At 53.8% G+C, this 19,462-nt stretch overlaps 1 protein-coding gene and 1 long non-coding RNA gene across 4 annotated transcripts; one reads left to right on the top strand and one right to left on the bottom strand.

Annotated features, from left to right (window-relative positions):
• Positions 1-6,840: 6,840 nt before the first annotated feature.
• Positions 6,841-8,978, top strand: HOXC12 (homeobox C12). Its single transcript, XM_086399011.1, has 2 exons — positions 6,841-7,504; positions 8,249-8,978. Exons 1-2 carry the CDS (start codon positions 6,898-6,900, stop codon positions 8,485-8,487), a joined length of 846 nt encoding a protein of 281 aa, XP_086255137.1. The 5' UTR covers positions 6,841-6,897; the 3' UTR covers positions 8,488-8,978.
• A 5,073-nt stretch (positions 8,979-14,051) lies between these two features.
• LOC147371483 (uncharacterized) lies at positions 14,052-19,397 on the bottom strand. Of its 3 annotated transcripts, none has more exons than XR_015163536.1 (4): positions 19,263-19,397; positions 17,930-18,369; positions 17,327-17,460; positions 14,052-16,111 (listed from the first exon to the last, which is right to left on the bottom strand). It is a non-coding gene; the product is annotated as an uncharacterized LOC147371483 (long non-coding RNA). The 3 variants fall into 3 exon arrangements; XR_015163537.1 differs by having other exon boundaries at positions 19,042-19,335; XR_015163535.1 differs by lacking the exon at positions 19,263-19,397 and having other exon boundaries at positions 17,930-18,889.
• Between the last annotated feature and the right edge of the window lie 65 nt (positions 19,398-19,462).

Below are 19,462 nucleotides of genomic sequence, written 5' to 3'. Positions count from 1 at the left end.
TAACCTCTCTCCAAAACCCCTCAGACTTCCCTGAGATGTAAAGAATTGAACACTAAATGTGTGTGTTTCATCAGAAAAAGGAAGTGAGTAGACAAGAGACCTCAGGGCTTCCTTAATGGACCCACACCCCTCTTGACCTCTTTAAGGTACACTGGGTAGTCCCATGACACAGCTGTAGACACAGTGGAAACTTGGAGGCTCAGTAGGGAAAGAGAATTCTAAAGTTCTCCGAGGCTTCCTTCCACTTCTGCACACAAACCCACGTGAAGTCACATGAGCGAGCCTTCCCACACGGAGGGACCCGCTGTAAGGCCCCAGAAGGGGGCGATGGAAAAGACAGGGAAAGCTGGTGTAGGCTGGGACACCAGTGACCTGGGCAGGCACTGTGCTACTTCTGAGTCCCAGTGAGCCCCAGTGTGCCAGGGTGTTTAAGATGCCACCCATTCACTGGATTAACTATGCCTGGAGCAGTTTTGGGGATGCCTGTCCCATAAAAGTAAGCAGGTCTGAGAATGGAAACTCCTGTGTGAGACAGGTATTGTGTGAGTGTGTATTCTGGGGAGACACACATTCCCCAGAGTTGGAAAAAAAGTATGATTCATTCCCTGATTGTGTTGGTTCCTTATCTGTCCTTCCTCCAAGAGTTGGCATTCTCACTGCGGAACTCTGTGAGACATTCCTATGAAAGGGTGTGTGTGTGTGTGTGTGTGTGTGTGTGCACATGCCTGTGTGTGTGCCTATGTGCATCTTTGTGTGTGTGTGTGTATGGAGCCTCTGATTAGTGCAGAATTTCCCCAGCTTTTACTGCCTCTGTGTGTACATGTGTAACAATGCTGTCGGCCAGCACTCATCTCAAGGTGTAGAGTGTGTGTTTTCTTCATTCAAATTTATATAAGCTTTTCTTTCCAAGGCCAGTCTCCTAGAGTCTGTGTGAGAGTGAGGATGCAATAAATATGAAGGTGTAAGGGGATAGAAAAGGTCCGAAGGACTGTGAGCATTGCAGTGTCCTCTTCTCTGGGACTGAGGTTCCTGCTATCTTTCTTATAACCCAGTGGCATCGCCTGCTCCCTATGACTCTGTGGCCAGGGCTGGGGGACCTGGGAGAGCCAGAGCTTCACAGGACTCTCGTTCTGGACATCACTCTACCAGGCTGCCAGGGAGGACTCATTTAGAGCTTTTCCTGATTTGGGGGAGAAAACCCCTTCTCCACCCATCTCTTAGTCTTCAGATCTAGGGCCAGCACAAGTGGCCTTTTGGCCAGTAGTCAGTCTCACAGCCAGGAACCCACCTGAGGATGCAAGGCCAGCAGTTCTTGGGAGACTCCTCCATGGCTGTCTCCAGACCAGACGCTTTTCCACAGGCGGCTTGTCGGCAGGGCTGTGTGGGTGTAGGTGGGGGCAGCCCCTGGGACACTCTCCATCTCTCCAAGGATTGAAGCTGGGGACCCTGTAGCAGCCCCCTCTGTTCTGTTCTGAAGAGACCCCACACACCAAGATTTACTTGAGTCTGACTTGGATGGTGTCGGAAGCCCGGTCCTCAAAAAACTCCCAAGCCCTGGATCAGGCAGATGTGTATCCAGACCTGCGCTGGTGGAAGATGGAGGGGCCCCGGGGAGCCAGGAGCTTCTGGGAGGAGGAGGAGGGGGCCATAGCCTTTTCGCAACCAACCAGGCTCTTCCTCTTTTAGCCTTGACCGTGACTAGGTCTTTCTGACCTTGACATCGCAGGAAGCACTGGGAAGGGGGGGAGGGTGGAAAAGGCCTTGATCTTCCCGTGGCCAGAGAAGGAGAGGGCCACTCGTCCCCTCGACGCGCCATCCCCCTTCCCGCCAGAGGCCGCCGCCTCTGTTTACACACAGAGGTGTCGTCTGCAGTCTAGACAGGGGCGCTAATAACGCCCATAAAAGGCGGCCTCTCCAGAGATGCTCTGCAACTCGGCTCCCGCGCGCCTACCGCTGGCCGAAGCCTCCGCCTCCTCCGCCCCGCCCTCCTCAGATACCTCGGCGGGGCTTGCGGGCCGCCTTGGGGAGGGGGGGCGGGGATCCAGAGGGTTCCTGGAGGCTGAGATCCCCTGCCCCGCACCCTTCTGAACCTCTTCAGTCTCCAAAGGTAAGTGGGCCCCCGTTCCCGTTCTTCCAGCCCAGCCAGCCTTGGGGTTAGCAGCGCATCCTCCTACCCCCTCTGGCCTATCAGGCCGGTTGCCCGCACGCAATCCGCCTGTGCCCAAGACCATCTCCTCCCCCGCCCGGAACTGGAGGCTTGGTTTGGGAAGCAGTTGGGTAGCTGGGCAGAGCAGAGCCCAAGCAGATCTCAGCCCTTCCCCTGAGCAGGACTGGCCAGAGGCCATGGTCAGAGGGAGCGGCTGGTTGTGTGACAGAGGGCACTCTAGGTAGTCCTCACCCCATGCTGAACTTCGAGGTCCACGGAGACCCTGGCCCTGGGCTCCGCTTACGTTGCCGGCGGCTTGTAGGTGTGGTGTTGAGGAGAGGGTGCTTTTTTTTTTTTTTTAAACTTGGTCCCCACACCTTTCCTGACACTCAGTAATTCACTAGGTGGAGGAGATCCTCTGCTGGCGGAGGGAGAAAATGTCAGAGCCGCGAAACTAGTTAACTATTCGCGCGCTGAAAAGACAGTGAAAATGAGGGAAGAAGGTTCAGGTGAGGAGTGGAGAGATGGTCTCCCAGATGTTCCCGCCTGGGACCCCTCCCCATCCCTTCCCCATTTCCTGAGTGGCAATCGGGCTGGGATCTTGTGGTGGGAGGGGGCTCAAGGGAGCTACAGAAGACTTGGAGGAGGTAAGGGCGCTGCTGACCCCGGACCGTTTGTGTGAGCCTGAAAACCTGACTGGGCCCCCTCATCCAAGTTTCCTCTCACATCCTGCTCCTCCAGACTGCAGAGCCCTGGAAGACAGCACAGGGGGAGGGACCTTCCAATCTTCTTGAGTCGCATAAGGGGGCCTGGGAGACAGGGGGCTCTGACCCCTGGCTAAGCTGGCGAAGCAGAAGAAAGAGGAGTCTGAGCCCACTACCACCACCCATCAATCTTGTCTGAACCCGACAATATCTTGTCCCAAGCCCAAGATGCCCCAAAAGGACGACCTAGAGAGAGCTAAGAGGTCGGGCTGGGGTGCAGACCTTCCCCACCCGCCGCTTCTCATTTCCCCTCTCTGGGCCAGCCCAGCTCCTGCTCACCTCCCTTCGGGACCCAAGGCCCTGCCTTATTTGCATACGCAGCAGAACCGCTTTGTGCAAACTAGGCAGTGACCTTGAACTGGGCCGCCTTGGCCTCTCGACTGGGGAGAAGGCAGCACCGCACGGAATAATTCCGACCTCGGGTTGGCAGGGGAGCCGGACCATGGCAGGCAGCTCACAGTCACTCCGCGGTGGCCTAAGCCACTCGCAGCCGCTCTGCCTCTGTCACCAGATCTGGCAGAGATTTTGTAATAACTCCTTTCGCCCTGCTCGGCGGTGGCGGGGACTCGAGGAACCGCGCAGAATCGGCGAAGATGCCGAGGCTTAGATAGAGCCAGGTGGGGAGAGGCCGCGGGGCATCCCGCTGGTGAATACGAAGAAGCACAAGGGCTGCCGGGGGTCTTCAAGGAAGTGCTTGGACCACATTCTGGTCTTCAGTTTTAATTAACCCCTGAGTTAATGAAAGGGGGGGGGGGGATGGTTGAGCCAGGCTAGCTGCAGCAGGAACCTGTGGTCCAGCGGCCAACAGGCAGCCCACCTCTTCTTGTGATTTTATGAATGTGTGTTAGAGTGGGCGCACAGATCGCTCCGCGCGTCCGGAGCCTGGCTCTTGCCATTATAGCTTTTCTTGTAGGCTGGCAAGTGCCGGCGGATTAAACCCGGCTGGAAGCGGCTGTCCAGCGCCTCGGGCTGTCCTACGAATTATTCTCACCAAGTCCGGGTCGGCTCCTGGCGAGCAGCTTTCCCCGAGGCTGGATTTAGCTTCGACCCGAACCTCCCGCCGGCCCCGGGGACCCAGGCTGGAAGCTGTCTCTGCAGCTTTTTAATTCGAGCGGGGTTAAGGAATGGGCGTCTGAGCTGCGTGTGCGGCGGGGAGCCGTAAAGGCGTACAGATCCGAGGCTTCCACGAGGAGGCTGGGCGCCTAGATTGCCTGGGTCTTTGCCGGGGTCCTAACAACCCTGTAATAACCCTAGTAATCCTCGAGGAGTAGGGTACAGGGGATGTGAATTTTGCTGATGGTCCTCGGCAGCTCTTGCCTAGAGGAAACAGAGTCGGCTGCACGCAAGGAAGGGGGTTTGTGTGTGTGCAAGTCCAGGGTCCGAAACCTGGGGGAAATAGTGGCTTTTTTTTTTTTTTTTTTGGATGGGACCAAATCGGACTGGGAGAAACTGCATGTCTGGAAGAAGGAAGTCCTCACTCCATCCTCATTTCCGCGGCGTTTCATCTGCCGCCCTGTGGCCGCTGCTCTGCGTGCTCAGCTGCCTGGCCCGGAGGACAGCGAGCAGAGTTCCGGGCTTGAGATTTTCGAGCTAGGGAGGGGTGGGGAGAGCCTAAGACCTTTCTCCTTGCACCCCCCCCCCCCCTTCTAGGAGACTGGAGTCATCTGGGAAGGGAAAAGAGAATGGGGAGAAGCCTCCACCCCATCAAGGACTAGTGATTATCCCGCAAAGCTCAGATCGGCGTCCCCCACACCAACAATAGCGGCTGAGCGCGAGGCCTGGAGGCCTGGATACCTCGCCGCCGGCGCTATGTTCTGATTGAAAACAGCAACAATATTAAAGTCACACCCTGTTTATCTTTATGACTCAAAATAACCCGCAAATAAATTTAATTAAATATTCAGTAACGCTTATTAATGCATCTTGAAAAAGAGGGCATAAATAAGATATTGGAGATGCTGTGATGTGGAATTCGCAGCTGAGGGATGCTCCTCTGTGCAGTCGCACAGCCCCTTAATCAACTAGGCACAAAAAGGCCAGTTCAATTCTGCTCGCTCCTTGCTTCCCCCACTGTCGCGGTTCTGACTGGAGGTGACTGCGCGGGGCTGACATCCCACCGCTTGACCTCGGTTCCGGCAAGTGGGCCCAGCGTGGGGTGGGCTCCTGGGGGCAGAAGGGACCTGGCCAGGCCGCCCAGCTGGCCAGGGCGGGGAAAAGGAAGCGGGGTGAGAGCGGAGGGTACCGAGCTAAGAGCTGCGAGCTGTGCCCGGCAGGGAGACGCCCGCGCGGACACATTTCTGTCGGAGTGAGCAGCTATGGTTTGGGATATGAAATTGCTCGAGAAGCTCTGGAATTCAAAGAATCTGCATTCTCTCTGCCGTGTCCTGCAGAAGAGAGAAAAAGAGGGAGATGAGAATCTTCTGCTTAGGTCTGCTTTTGTGGCTTCTGCTCATTTTCAGATATTTAATTTTCACCCACGTGGGTTTCTTTCTCCCATATTCTGTCGTCTCTCTAGTTTTCTCTAAATCTGGTGTATTCTCATATTTAGACTTTTGCCGGACTATTGATCCCACCTGGTATTACTTAAAGTGGTGCTTTGAGCTTTGGCTCAAAAGAACCCAAAATAATAGCATAGAAATCCGAGTATTCTGTCTACTAGACCCCAATAGAATACACCTTGTTTCGAAGGGAAGGTTTGTTTCCCTTTTCATTTTAATCTGCTTGACTGTGTGTTTTTGGACTTGGTTGAAGTTAGATCGTAGCTTCCAGATGTCCATTAATTTTGCCAATGGTCTGCATTAGGTTCTCAGCCTTCTGCAAAAAGAGCTGTTGGGGTTAGCACCATACATATAATTTTAAATCCCAAGAAGATAATTCTCTGGTGTTCCTTCCCTCACTCCCAGCACACCTACTGGACTGGGCATTGTTATCTGTGGTCCCAGCAGTAGGCTGGGCTCGTTCGGGGGTGTGAATGTTTCCTCCACAGTGGGAATCAGGGGCCTCTCCGGCCAACCAAGCCCTGCTGGGAGCCCAGAGTCTCTTGCTGCAAAGACTCCAAGAGGACAGCACCCCCCCCCCCGAAGCCCCTCTGACCCACAGAAGTCATGGGGCAGAGTAGTTCAGCCCCCCGGGTTTTCAAGAGCAGATGGGGAAGTCCTCATTGAGCTGGGAGCGCCCTTATTCCACTTCCTCCATCTCTCTTCTGTTATTCTTCCTCTAACAGTGAATGAAGATGTGAGGCTGGGTGGCTCCCAGGTGGAGAGTGGGGAAGACCTGGCATTAGTAATCCTCCCTGAGCGCCTCCTGGGGGAGAGGACCCCACGTGTCTCCCCAAATTCCTGAGGAGAAAGAGCCGGGGAAAAGAAGCTGGCAGCGACAGGGCTGGAAGAGACAGCTGCAGGGAAACCTGTCTTTACCCCCACTTCGCCTCTACTGTAAATAAACCCCGAGCCAAAGGGCTCATCCGTCTCCTTAAACAGCCAGTAAACTTTATATGACACAATATCTAATAGTAATTTATTGGGGATATATTGTAAATTCCAACGGTTTTAGTTAATAAAGGAGCTAATTAAAGAGGGACGGGCTGTGCTCTGGCCAGCTGCTGGCCAGAAGATAATACATGGAGGGGGGAGGTGTCTTGTTCAGGGTGCAGAAGCGTGTATGTGAGGGTATTTTTGGTGTGGCTCTTTTCCTCTTGCCCCGTGTCGGGCGATTACCTCGATCTCTGCGTTAGGTTTTATATGATTTTTTTAAAAACCAGAAACCAGCGAATAAATCTGACCCCGCGATTCGTTCACTCTCACCCCCCTCTACTGGGGAAGGGGGAAGTTGGAGTTGGTGCAGGGTGGGGGGATTCTCTGTCCCCACCCATCCCCCTGGCGGCGGCGCCCACGTGAGCCGGACGGCCAATGGGTGGCCGGTGCAGGTTTAACTATGTTTAATGTCAGATAGCAATAAAGTAGAAGCTGCCTGTCGGGCCCCGCGGAAATGGGCGAGCATAATCTCCTGAATCCCGGGTTTGTGGGGCCGCTGGTGAACATCCACACGGGAGACACCTTCTACTTTCCCAACTTTCGCGCGTCCGGGGCGCAGCTGCCCGGGCTGCCTTCGCTGTCCTACCCGCGCCGCGACAACGTGTGCTCGCTGCCCTGGCCGTCGGCGGAGCCGTGCAATGGCTACCCGCAGCCCTACCTCGGCAGCCCGGTGTCTCTCAACCCTCCTTTTGGCCGCACGTGCGAGCTGGCGCGCGTGGAGGACAGCAAGGGTTACTACCGCGAGCCGTGCGCCGAGGGCGGCGGGGGCCTGAAGCGTGAGGAGCGCGGGCGCGATCCCGGCCCAGGAGTCGGGCCCGGGGCAGCGCTGCTGCCGCTGGAGCCGTCGGGGCCGCCAGCGCTCGGTTTCAAGTACGACTACGCGGCAGGCGGCGGCGGTGGCGACGGCGGCGCGGGACCCCCGCACGACCCGCCCTCGTGCCAGTCGCTGGAATCCGACTCCAGTTCGTCCCTGCTCAATGAGGGCAACAAGGGCGCCGGCGCGGGCGACCCCGGAAGCTTGGTATCGCCTTTAAACCCCGGCGGCGGGCTCGCGGCCAGCGGTAAGGACCTCGGCCCACTCCGGACGGGACGTCTCACTCGGGCGGGCAGTGTAGGACTGAGCTAGGGCCGCCTAGGGTGACAGACTGTGTGGTGAGAAAGCGCTTCTTTAAAAAAAAAAAGAGTTGAGGGGGAGGCCTATAAACATGTAAATATCCCCATAAAAGAACTAGAGAGATTCCCTTTTTGCTTGGCTTGCAGCCGAGGGGGCAGGGAGCTCCGGAGACCGGGGATTCTGACAGACTTTTCCAGGCCTGGGGGCTGGGGACCCAGAGCATGATCCCTGCCTGCCCAGGGTCTCTCTTTCCACCTTCCCACAGGGCCCCATTCCCTCCTTTTTTTTTTTTTTTTTTAAGAAAGGCCAGTGGATATGGTTTACTCTTGTCACTAGCTCATGTCTGTTCTAACTGATCAGGGACTCCATTCTGGAGGATGTGAGAGGAAGGGGCCAAGATATCCTGGAGAAAAAGAGGTTTGAGGAGAAGTGAGAGGATAAGAATCTAGAAGGTTCTGGGATGCGGCACTGAGAAGTAGGGTTGGGGAGGCCAGGAGAAAAGAGTGAAAGGGGAAGAAGAGATTGATGAAGGCTGAGGACTTGATGGGGATGGGAATCTTTGCAAAACAGGAGAGGAAGAGCCTGGCGTGGGTTGTTAGGCCAAGGTGAAAGGGGCTTGGGAAGGACCGAGGGTACGGGGCTTGTCATCTCTTGGTCCTCTGGTCAACCCTGCTGGTTCGTCTCCACCCAGGAGCGCCCTGGTACCCGATCCACAGCCGCTCACGGAAGAAGCGCAAGCCCTATTCAAAGTTGCAGCTGGCGGAGCTGGAGGGCGAGTTTCTGGTGAACGAGTTCATCACACGGCAGCGCCGGAGGGAACTCTCAGACCGCTTGAATCTTAGTGACCAGCAGGTCAAGATCTGGTTTCAGAACCGCAGAATGAAAAAGAAAAGACTTCTGTTGAGGGAGCAAGCTCTCTCCTTCTTTTAGGGGGCCAAGACACGGGTGCCAGCCCCAGACTGAGCCTGTCTCTGGCGGACAGCAACAGGGGGTGCTGCCTGGGACACAGTCCCCGCTTAGAACGCCAGGCGTCTCTTGCAGGTCCTCCCCGGACATCCTCTTATCTCTTTTGTTCGTGGTTCCCTCCCACACACCCCCAGCAGACCCTGCCAAGTCCCAGAGACAAGGGAAGAACCCAGCCAGGGAGAGAAGAAGCCCACAGCTGCAGGTAGGGGGTAGGGGAAGGGAAGGCTGAGGCCCTGGGGAGGGGCTAGTTTGACCCCGGGGACTGGGGCTTTGGGCCTCCGGCTGAGGATCTGGAGGCAAGGTGACTAAGACACCCCCTCCCATCATTTTCCTTCCATGGTCTTTGGTCAGTTTGCCTGCAGGAATAGGCCAGGGTGGGGACAGTGGGACCAGTGCTCTCAGAGCTTGCAGTTGTTGGGTTAGGACTGGCCAAGAGGAGGGAGCGAGAGTGGAGTATCAGCAGAGATTGGGGATAGGGTCAGGGTGGCTCTGGGAGGGCAGGAGGAAGTGGGGAAACATAGGAGGAAGTGTGGTTTGAGAGAACAGAATGGTCAGCAGTGCCCAAGTCTGCTGGGGCCTGGGTCCTCCAGGCCTGGACGCCAAGCAGGCAAAGGCACGAGAAGGCATGAGCATTTTGTTGAGCCGGCTGTTGGATGGGGCGATCATCAGCCTTAGGTCCCCTTTACAGCAGGCTACCCGAACGCACCAACCGTGCTCCTGGTCCTCAGCCCCCTGCACCGAGGCCCCTGCGCCCATTCGCTGACAGGTGTACTGCCATCCACTCTCCCTGCCGTCCAGGCGGCTGCGGACCGGAAGCTGCAAGAGGGGAACTGAGAGCTGAGCAGACGCAGTCTCAGGTTCAGTAGCCACCCCAGGGACCCCCACCTGGCTCTTTGGGAAACCCGGGAGGCTGTAAAAGAAGGAGCTGCGAAGCGCAGCACTGATTGGCCCAGAGAGTTTCTGGCAGCCGCAGCAGATCCTCTCTTCCTGCTGGCGTTCACGGTCACGGCCAGCCGGAGGCTGGACCAGGATAATTTACGAGGCGGGAGGAGAATCCGCCCCTAAAAGGGGCTACTGGCCGCAGAGGGCCCCCGCTCAGCCCGGGTTTCCCAGGCTGGTGACAATGAAGGAGGTGGGCGCTGCAGCCCCCCACCCAACTCCTTTCTCTCTTGCCCACCCCTCACTCCACCGGCTCCCCAATGTTCGCCTTTTGTCTGAAGATCCGGTGCCTCCGCCCCCAGGCCGAGAAGCCTGGATTAGGAGGACCAGAGGAGAGGGAAGGGCACATCCCCCAAACCCACTGTAGGCCAGAGAGTGGCTTCACCCGCCCAGAGCCTTTTCATAGCCCCCTTCCGCCGCGGCGCACCCCCATCTGGGTAGATGCCAGGCTGGCTTCGGAAAGAGAAGCAGTGAGGGAGTTGGCCTGCCTTCTTGCACTCATTTTTATTCCTCTTGGTGAGAGTCCCTCATCTTCCCATCTGCTGACCCAGCCTTGCCAGGAGGCAGAGAATGAGAAGCGGGGTGGGGTGGGGGGAAATGATGGGAGTTAAACCCAGCCTGGATGGTGTGAAACTGGGCTGCTTGCTTGGAGTTCTTCCCACCTGGGGAGAGTCTCTCCTTCCACATCCTGGAAAGCCAATCCACAGGGCCCCGCACTCTCCCACCAGCTTCAAGGCCCTGCACAAGATTGTACAGAGGCATGAACAAACAGGCACAGCTGCCCAGTACACCATTGGGCCTCCACCATTCTCCTGACTGTATTTGCAAGCGGGCAGACTCAAAACCCCAAATTCAGCCCTGCAGAGTAGCCTGTACAATCACATACCCCCATCCCCCACTGGGCACCTGACACATTTCCCCACCAACAGTAACCTATGTACAAATTCACAAAAAATCACTAGGCTTCCAGCTATCTTCGCACTCCTCTGTGGGCTGGACCTGGGTGTGAGGCACTCCCCTCTTTGCCAGGTCACCTATCTACCCCTTCATTGAGCCCCTCCTGTGACCTCTTGGCCTCTGGGGTGCTGGGTTTGAGCTCCACCACTCCAGCCTGACTCTTACAGCTTAATAGAGAAGAGATACCAGAATGCTCCAACAGAGGTGGGGGAACAAAGATATGCAATATTCTCTTCCTGTCGCTTTAAACTTGACTTTTGTGAGCGTCTGTTACTCTGTGTCCTCGTCTGTGTCTGTTGCTGGTACCTAGAGTGACCCTTGTGGGTATATGCCCTTTCTCCCTCTTTCCCCAGCTCTCTGTAGTGTGCCCTCCTATGCGGATGTCTGTCTCTAGCACGTTTTCCCTTTATATTGTCCTTGTACAGAGTTGCTTCATCATATTAATAATAATTAAAACATGATGGTATGATGATGTGATTTTTTGAGAGAAAAAAATTTAAACTGGCTCCCTACACATGGTCTCCACTGCCCAGAAAGAATGAGATCCCCAACCTCCTAGCTGTTCACCCACTTTATTTTCTCCAGCTCAGATGAATAATAAAAATAATAAACCTACAATAATGAAGAGCCGGTTGCATGGGCAACAAAAATATACAATCAACCAAGATCTGTTGATGAGCTGCCATCTCCAGTCCCAAGCAATTACTAGCAGAAAGAAAATTGAGGGATGGTAGATGAGTGGGGAGGAGAGGGATATCTGAGGAGTCACAGGGTTGTACAAATCATGTGGACAGCCTGGGAGAGGCTGACACTACCTGTGGGACCACAGAAACAAAGTCTGAGCTGCAGGAACTCCAAGAAGTGAAGCCAGGGTAGGAGATGGGATGGTGAGAGTGCCATGGGGTATAGGGCAGAGGCTGGTGGGTCCACACGTCTAGCTCTGTGGATTCACTGTGAGAGCACATCTGGTGCACTGTCAGATGACTGGACAGGGTACTAAAGACTGCTTGAAGCCGGTGATATAGGCTCCATCCCTGTCAGCCGTGGTCCCCTTCAGGTCATGCTAGAGAGGGGCTCGGGTCTGGGCCAGAGTCTAGTCCCAGCTGGGCCCATGATCCTCTGCACCTCCACCTCATTCCTTCCTTATGGATGATGGGACACCCTCCCTCTGCCTCCAGCACCCATGAGCCTCTGGTCCCCGTTTCCCTTTCTTACAGCCAGGCTCCAGTCACGAGTCTTCTCCACATTACCCCTCCACCCTCCTGGGCCTGCTCCAGAATGGCAGGAGCCCCCATAGAGTTCAGCCTCCTGAGCCAGGCCTCCTGCCCTGAAATCTTTCTTTCTCTTTCTCTCCTCCTTTTTTTACTCCTGCAACTAGAAAAAGTACCAAATTCAGACCAAATCCCATCCTCCCTTTGCCCCAATCCCCTGCTGAGTGTGCATCTGAGGGGTTCAGGCAGGAAGGAGATCCCAAACTTTGGGGGTATTCATATAAAGGGCCCACAGAGTTCAGGGGAGGGTGGGGGCTGGATAGCGTCTGGAAGCCTTGAGGTGGGTGGGGGGAGGGACTGGATTGCTGCCCTTAGGTCTAAATAAAGGCTGGGGGAGAGGGTCCTAAATCCCAAAGAGACTACCCTCATCTATACAGGAAATTAACAGAGAAAGCATTTCTGGCTAAACAGGAAAGAAGGAAGGTCAGGAATAACTGACCTTCACCTTATTCCCTTGATTTATTCCCAGAGACAGTGCAGATCTGAGAGAAAAGGTTCCTTGTTGGGTGTTGTCTATGCAGGCCCCGGAGACTTAATAACTGGGGAAGCTGTCAGGGAAGAAAAAACACTATAACCTCTTCCCAATGGCTAAATAACAAGTCCTTGGCTCTCCTGGACAAACAGAAGGTCATGGTTGGAGCCACAGCCTAAATAACCCAGGGTGCAGTTGAGCTCTGTATCTGGGCAAAGACTGCATCTATTTTGCAATTGTTTGTCTGGTTTAAGCCCTCAAACTACAATTTACTCCACTGATTTAAGACAAAGCATCCTGTGTCTGTAATTGGGTCTTGAGGGACAGGAAAAGGGGAGCGTTATCTGGATAACTCCGGTAAAAAATAATTTCACTGTTGTGTATGTGTAAGCTTATACCATTCAAATAAGTTGTGTATTTGGCCCTGATTATCACCCAGTTCTACACCTTGCGCTGAGTAGACGCAGCTAGAGTATTTTAAGCCACTATCGAACGGACGGAAGATGGGCCGGCAGCCCTGGTTCTGCGGATGCTAATGCAGCCGGAAACCCGGCGCGATCGATGGCACAGACCCAGAGCCAAGCCGGGACCGCCGGCCTCATCTTCGAACAAAACAAACCCCCAGGACCTTGTGTTCCGGACCGGCCAGAGCTTCCGCCCATCCTCCCCGCCATTACCCGGAAAGTAGGAGAGGATTGTAGGCCCCCGACCCGTGTGGGAAACGCATACCGGAGCCCCCAGCCCTCTCTGCGCGGCGGGGACACGGAGGCGCCGAAGGTTCCAGCGTAATTAAGCGTGAGGTGGGCTGCAGGCTGAGGACCTCACCGCCGCGTATACGCCGAGTGTTTGGCCCGACCGGCAGCCCTACGGTGTCTGCCTCCGTCAAGAAGGAGCTGCCGATTTTCCGCGGGGAAGTGTGCGTCCCGGGCCCGCCGCCACCGAACGCCCCGTACCACCGCAGCCCGGCGCCGAGCTAGCGATCGCCGCTCCAATCCCCGAGACAAAGACCCGCCGGCCGCTGGTGGCCGACACGGGCGCCTGGCCGCTCGCTCCCCGCCCCGCGTCCGGAGCGCTCCGTGCCCCGGCCCGGCGGACAGGGCTCCGGGACCTCGGTCCAGTTCCCCGAGCGCCTGACCCGACCTTGGATCCTGGGCGCCCGAGATCCCAAGGAGAGGAAATACGGCGCCCCTCCCAGCCCCGGCCCCGCCGCCCCATGTAGCTGCCAGCCCAACCAACAGCGCCAGTCGCCGCCCGAGGGCCGCCGGCCCCCGCGAATGACGGGATGACCCCTGCTGGCCGGACCCGCGGAGACCGCCAAGACCCGGACCCGCCCAGCTGATCAGCCCCGAGCCCCAGCCCGGGGACACGCTCCGGGGGTTTGTGGGTGACCTCAAAGAGCAGCCTGAGTCCCAGACGCTGCCAGGCTGCGGGAACGAGGCCTTTCTCCCAAGTGTCCTCCCTCTGCTGGGCACGCGGCGTCCGCACAGAGGCGGCCGGCCCTCCTGCCGGGCTCCTCACCGCCGGCGGATCTGCCTCAGGCTCCTAAATAAAGCCTGTGCTGCCCCGCCGGAGCCTGGCACCCGAGGCTTGGAAGAGATCAAACACAGAGAACCTTTAGGCAGTGCGACCAGCCTGTTGCCTGGGGGTGACTTCTCCTCTCTGAGCGTGAGTCGCTTCGTGGATACTCCGAGACAAGCCTTTGGTTTATCAATTTTCATGATCTGGAGTGGAGAACTTCAAGGACCGGGACTGTGCGGATGGAACTCACTGGCAGTTCCTGCTAGAAAAGCTCCCTGTGAAAGATAGTCCACATTCGGAGCAGGGAAAAGATGTTCCACAAAATGTACGCCTGGACATACTGCCCATATAACCAACATATTGAAACAGTCTAAAATGCACAGAGATCTATATTACATGTACATTCTGGCAATGGAAAATATATATCTCTAGAAAATATACAAACGTAGGCACTCATCTATTGTATGGGAAAGCAACCTCCTGAAAAAAGATTACATATAGCATGTATATCCATCATATATAAAAATTCATTTACATGTATAAACAGTACACTTGCACAGGGACAGTACAGTCCTGCACCTATTTAGATACATGAGTATATACACTCTAAAAGCCATATAAAATCAGTACATGGACAATGCATCCAGATAATAATTATAATATTAGATATTAATAGTATTATGTCTTATTATTAATATATCCACATTTTAAAGCTTCATGGAAAATATATCATGTTATTATATATATACAAAATGCATACCAACTCAGTACATGAAAAATATATTCTGTGAATTACATTTGCATACATGTTGTATGTGTACCAAATACCTTGAAGTACATACTTTGGGTTCACATAGTATTGTATTTATAGTACACATTTCTCTGCCAACATTAAAAACAGTATCAGGAGGAAGCCCAAACATTAGCAATGACATTCCCCATCAGCAGAAGTTCTTTTCTATCCTTCCATACTTTCTATTATTTCTGTCTTTTCAACCCCCCTCTATATCTACATGGATTATTTATATCGGTGGTCTCCTGTCTCTAACTGTTGCCTCTCTTGTTTGAGGTCAGGGTCTATATTTTGAGCCCTAAGTCCTGTTTGCAGCAGGGTCTAACTGCACAGTCATGCCTGCATGGAATTAGCATTGTCTAATTACTTTACCCCTTCTATCTTAGCATTTGTTCTTCTGGACCTACTTTAAATATCCAGTTACTCTGGGTTGCCAGTTAGGGAAGTGCAGCAGCCAGGAGAGGTGTGTAACAGGCAGGTTCTGAGTGTGTGCTGGGCATACAAGGGCTCCTTGAAGGGTGAGAATTGTTTAACTTTTTTAAAATTTACTTTCAAAATTCAAGTCTAGGAAGCAGAATGAAGTAAAGACCGGACCTTGTCTTCTATGGTCCTCTATAATTCCATAGCAGCCCCACTCTGCCCGGCCAACCAGGAAGAGGACTCTGGCCTGCACAGCTCCTGGACTCCAGTTTCCAACCTCAATCTTGGCTAGGTCTATCCAAGCAACTGGGAAATTTTATCCCATAACCCAAGTTTTTCTCAACAAAACCCACTCCCAATGCTTTTCCAGAGGCAGTGATAACTTAAAGCATTTTGGGGGGCTGAGCAAATTCTGATTTGATCCCCTAAAAATTAGGTCCACTTGGGTCCTTCTTTAGTAGCTAAAAATCCGGGACTATCTGACACATGCCTACGGAAAAATTCTTTGACAGACAATACACTCACACCCAGCAGATACTGTTTTTGAGTCAATGGGTTCCTGTAGATGCGGCCATATTTTACTGTCCAAAGGAATCAATTAATTAGTGCCTCACCACTCCTCACACCCTCCGCTGCTTGGCTGAGCCTGCCTGAGCCTCGGAGATAGATGTAGGTGGCCAGCTCGAAGGTCTTGTTAACAAGCCTCGTCATAAAGATGGAGATGATAAGAAGAGCAAGGAAGCCCTGGTGGCCATGAGGGGCACTTCGAGGGCCCAGCCCAAGGGTGTGTGGGGCAGCAGCAGGTCGGAGCCAGAGCGATGTAGGAGCCAGAGCGATGTAGGACCGAGGATCGAGGTGACCCGAGACTGAGATCACCAAGGATCCAGTGTATCCAGTGTTTTTCCCTTCTAGGGTTGAAACGCTGTGACTCGAATAAGTCCCTCTCCCCTCCCCCGTTCTTGAGTTTTCCCTTTTTAAAATCAAGCCTCAAGTTTTTAAAAATTAGAAAAAAATAAAGATACATAAACCTCTGTCCATGAGAGCCTGTCTTGCCCTCCACCACGTTTGTTCAGGAACCTGCCGCTTTCTCCTTTCCCCGCATTTCTCTGCGTAGTCCTTTTTCATCTCCGTCTGGCGCTCTCTTCCCTCCTTAGGCTCGCTCTCTGGCTTCAAGCTTGCTTTTTCTACCAAGTTGATACTGGCTCAGGCCCCAATGAGCTTGTAAAAATAATATTACAGATACCCCTGCTTATCTCTCAGCAGAGTAAACACCCCTAGATAAGCCCAAAGGAAAACAAAAACAAACAAACAAACAAAAACAGCAACAAAACATTCCCCTCCCCCCAAAAGGATGTAATTGCTGGTTTGGGTTGCAGCACTTAATTCTCTTTATTCTCACCAATGTGGATACTGAACAGAGAGATACTGATATTAGTAGGCAGGGGGGAATTAATGTTAGTTTTACAGTCATCTATTAGGAGCAGAGAGCGATCTGAATCTACTTTAAAGGGACCAAAAGGGGGGGGGGTGGAGAGAGAGAGAGAAAGGGAGGGGGAAGGGAGAAATATGACTGAAGGCAAACAAGATCTTTGCCTGAAGAAACAATGTAATACTAGACAGAACTATAAAGTCTAGGAATGTAAGAATGCAGGCTCTCTCAGCTTCCCCCTTTTGGAATTCCGTCCCTTGCACTTCCTGCTGAAATCTCAACCTGACTACCCAGCAGTATTCAAGGAAGGATTCATGCAATTATCCGGATAATTGTAGGGGGTGAGAGAAAGCATTTCCTTTTGATGGTCTGATCCTCTCTGGTGTCTGTGCAGAGGAGGAGGAGAGGGGGGTGTAAGGGGAAAAGGAGGTGGTAGGGTCTCCCAATATGACCCATCCCCTACAAGACGGCTACTCCTAAACCACGGAGGTCCTTGGCAAGCTTACAGATTCTGAAACATACTCAAGAATGGACAGAGTCTCACTTTCATTTTTCAGCATATTTCCTTGGCTTTACTTTGTCTGCATAAACCTGCCTCATCCAGTATTGTAATTATCACAAGTAAGCGAATAATAGATAATTATAGGGGTGTCCATAATATCATTTATTTTATAGCCACACAAGATATGATTAGAGTTAATGTTGGAGGCTTTGTTGGAGCCTGGGAGGCAACAAGAAGCAAAGCAGAAAGGCCTGAATAATCTATCTCTTTTCTATTTTTATGTGTGGGAATATCCAAATCCCTATTTCTCTAAATTCCCTCCCCAAATGCCTTAAGTGAAATATCTAGGATTTTACAGGCTGAAAGCTCAGAGAAAGGTAAACAGCAATTTACTCCTTAAACATTTCCCTAAGTCTCAAGAGCAGAGGTCTCTGCTCTCCCTATAACCGCCCCCCCCAAACAAGAGCTTCACCCTCAGTTCAAGACCCCTAGGGTCACAGACCTGGCAGGTGAGGCCAGTGAAAGGAAGACAGTCTTCCAAGTTCATTGCCATCTTCAGGTGGGCACTGGGCCCAGAATGAAGCCCCTTTGATCCCAAACTCGCCTTCTTTCCTGGTCCTTCTTCCTCAGGGATACCTGGATGGGGGCAGAAGCCAGGCGAGGGCCATGGAGGTCAGTTGGGGTGGGGATGGGAGAGTATTGAAAATATTATTTCCTGTTTCTGAGATTCAAAAGATCAGGAAAGAAGAGAGAATGAGATTGCATCAGAGAGGCTAGGAAAGAGAATCAAGGGAAGCCATGAAACCAGAGGCAAGAATCAAAAGAATGAGTCAAAGGAAAGGGGGGTGGGGGAGAAAGAAGAACAGCAGGGAGGGGAAAGGAAGGAAGAAAGTAAAAAACAAAGGGCAGGAAAAGGGGAAGAAAGGGAGAGGAGGGGGAAGGAGGAAGTGAGGGGTGGGGGGGAGAAAAGGAGAGACATTTGACAGAGAAAGAAAGGAAGCAGGGAGGCAACGGCCAGGGTCGCCTGGGCGCTGCCTGGCTGCCTGCAGAGGTCTGGGTGGGCGGGGGGCGCCATGACAAAGTGAAGGTCAAGTTAGCATCGTACCTTATAAGGAAGGCGTCGGTCCTCCATTTCAGCCTTTCTTTCTGCCAGGACGTGGCCGTGGCATTTCTGGTCTTGTAAACACTGGAGTCTTAGGGGCCTTAAAAAAAAAATAAAGACCCCCCTCCTTCCTTTATTGGGGGTGAGCTCGGCCGGCTGGGGGAAGCAGTGGACAGAAGTCAACTAATGATGACTCCGGGAAACTTTTCTCTCCTTTTCTCTCTGGCTCCGCTCCCGCCAGCTGGGGCCCCCTCCCCCTCCCTCCGTCCCTCCCTCCCTCCCTCTCCCCACCCCAGTGCCTCTTTTTCTCTCGGTATCTCTCCGTCTTCCGTATCTCTCGCCACCGTCTGTAACTCTGGGCTCCGTCTCTCCACTCCCTCTTCCCAATACTGCAGACTTCTAAATCCCTTTCATGCTACCGCGAAGCGGAATGGGACGGAGAACTGGAGAGAAAATTAGCCGTCACAAAGAAAAAAAGTTCATTTACAGCTTAGATGTCTGACTATTCAGATTTCCTTCGAAAACAAGGCGGTACACTCGGTAAGGAGGAGGGGAAGTGAGGCAGCAAGAGTGGGGAGGGCTGATGAAGCAGGGGACTTGGATTTATTTATTTCTCACATCCAGAGGCGGAAAGGGGTTGGGGAGAAACGGGAAAGTGAGAGAGAGAAGCGGTTGAACCCAGCAACTAGCAAAGAAGGAGGCTGCAGCGGGGGACGGGGAGCGAAGCGCAAGAACCCGGTGGGGCGGCGGCGATCCGCGAGCGCTGAGCAGGCTGAGCCTAGGCCTTGGGTACGGAGAGACAAGGGCATTCGATGTCTGTTGGTCTGAGAGGTGGGGGCGGCGGGGTGTGAAGGCAGGGATGGAAGGAGTCAGGCAGAGACAGACGGAGTGAGGCGGCGCCGCAGCCGGCGGGCCGGAGGGAAAGCGAGTTCCGGAGCCGCCGCGGCGGCCCAGGCAGCGGGCAGCGGGCGGGCTCAGGGGAGAAAGGCGGCCAGAGAGAGGAGCCTGAAGTGGAATCCTTGGCCCGGTCCCTCCAGGGTACCAGAATAGCACTAGGAGAGGGTGGCGGGGGAGAGAGAGAGAATATGGCGTGGAGGTGTCTGTGAAGGACTCACCTCTATCTAGGACTTCTGTTTTTGCCTGCTCTGCGTCCACCTTGCCCTTTTTAGGCCTAATCATTGCTTATTACATGGGAATTCTAATAGCCAAGGGAGGGACGCCCTGATGGCGGCCTTCTGGTTAAACCTGATGCCCCACAATCCCTTCTGGTTGTCACCTACACCCTTCTTAACTGAAAAATCAGCGTCTAGGATCAGCCCCCTCCCACTTGGCCTACCTGGTTGAGGGCACCTAAGGGCTCTCTGGAACCTGAAGTGGGGCCTGGGGTCCAGGTGGGAGCAGCCAGGAGCAGTGAGGGTGGTCAGGAAGCTCCCAGGCCTCCGCCTCCGGCAGCCCTCCCACCCTGTGTTCTGATAATGAAAAACAAAGGGGGAGGATTTGATTATTTCTGCTGGTGTTAAAGGAGCCTGGCTTTCA

Source organism: Bos grunniens, chromosome 5 (genome assembly GCF_055505025.1).
Source record: "Bos grunniens cultivar Pamir isolate PY7600 chromosome 5, Bosgru_T2T1.0, whole genome shotgun sequence".
NCBI classification, from domain to species: domain Eukaryota; kingdom Metazoa; phylum Chordata; class Mammalia; order Artiodactyla; family Bovidae; genus Bos; species Bos grunniens.
This window is presented reverse-complemented; position numbering and strand designations above follow the sequence as displayed.

Excerpts from the sequence above, each read along its gene's own strand:
- HOXC12 (XM_086399011.1), top strand. The coding sequence starts at position 6,898 with ATGGGCGAGCATAATCTCCTGAATCCCGGGTTTGTGGGGCCGCTGGTG. Across the intron at positions 7,505-8,248 it reads CGGCGGGCTCGCGGCCAGCG|GAGCGCCCTGGTACCCGATC; the intron begins GTAAGGACCTCG and ends GTCTCCACCCAG.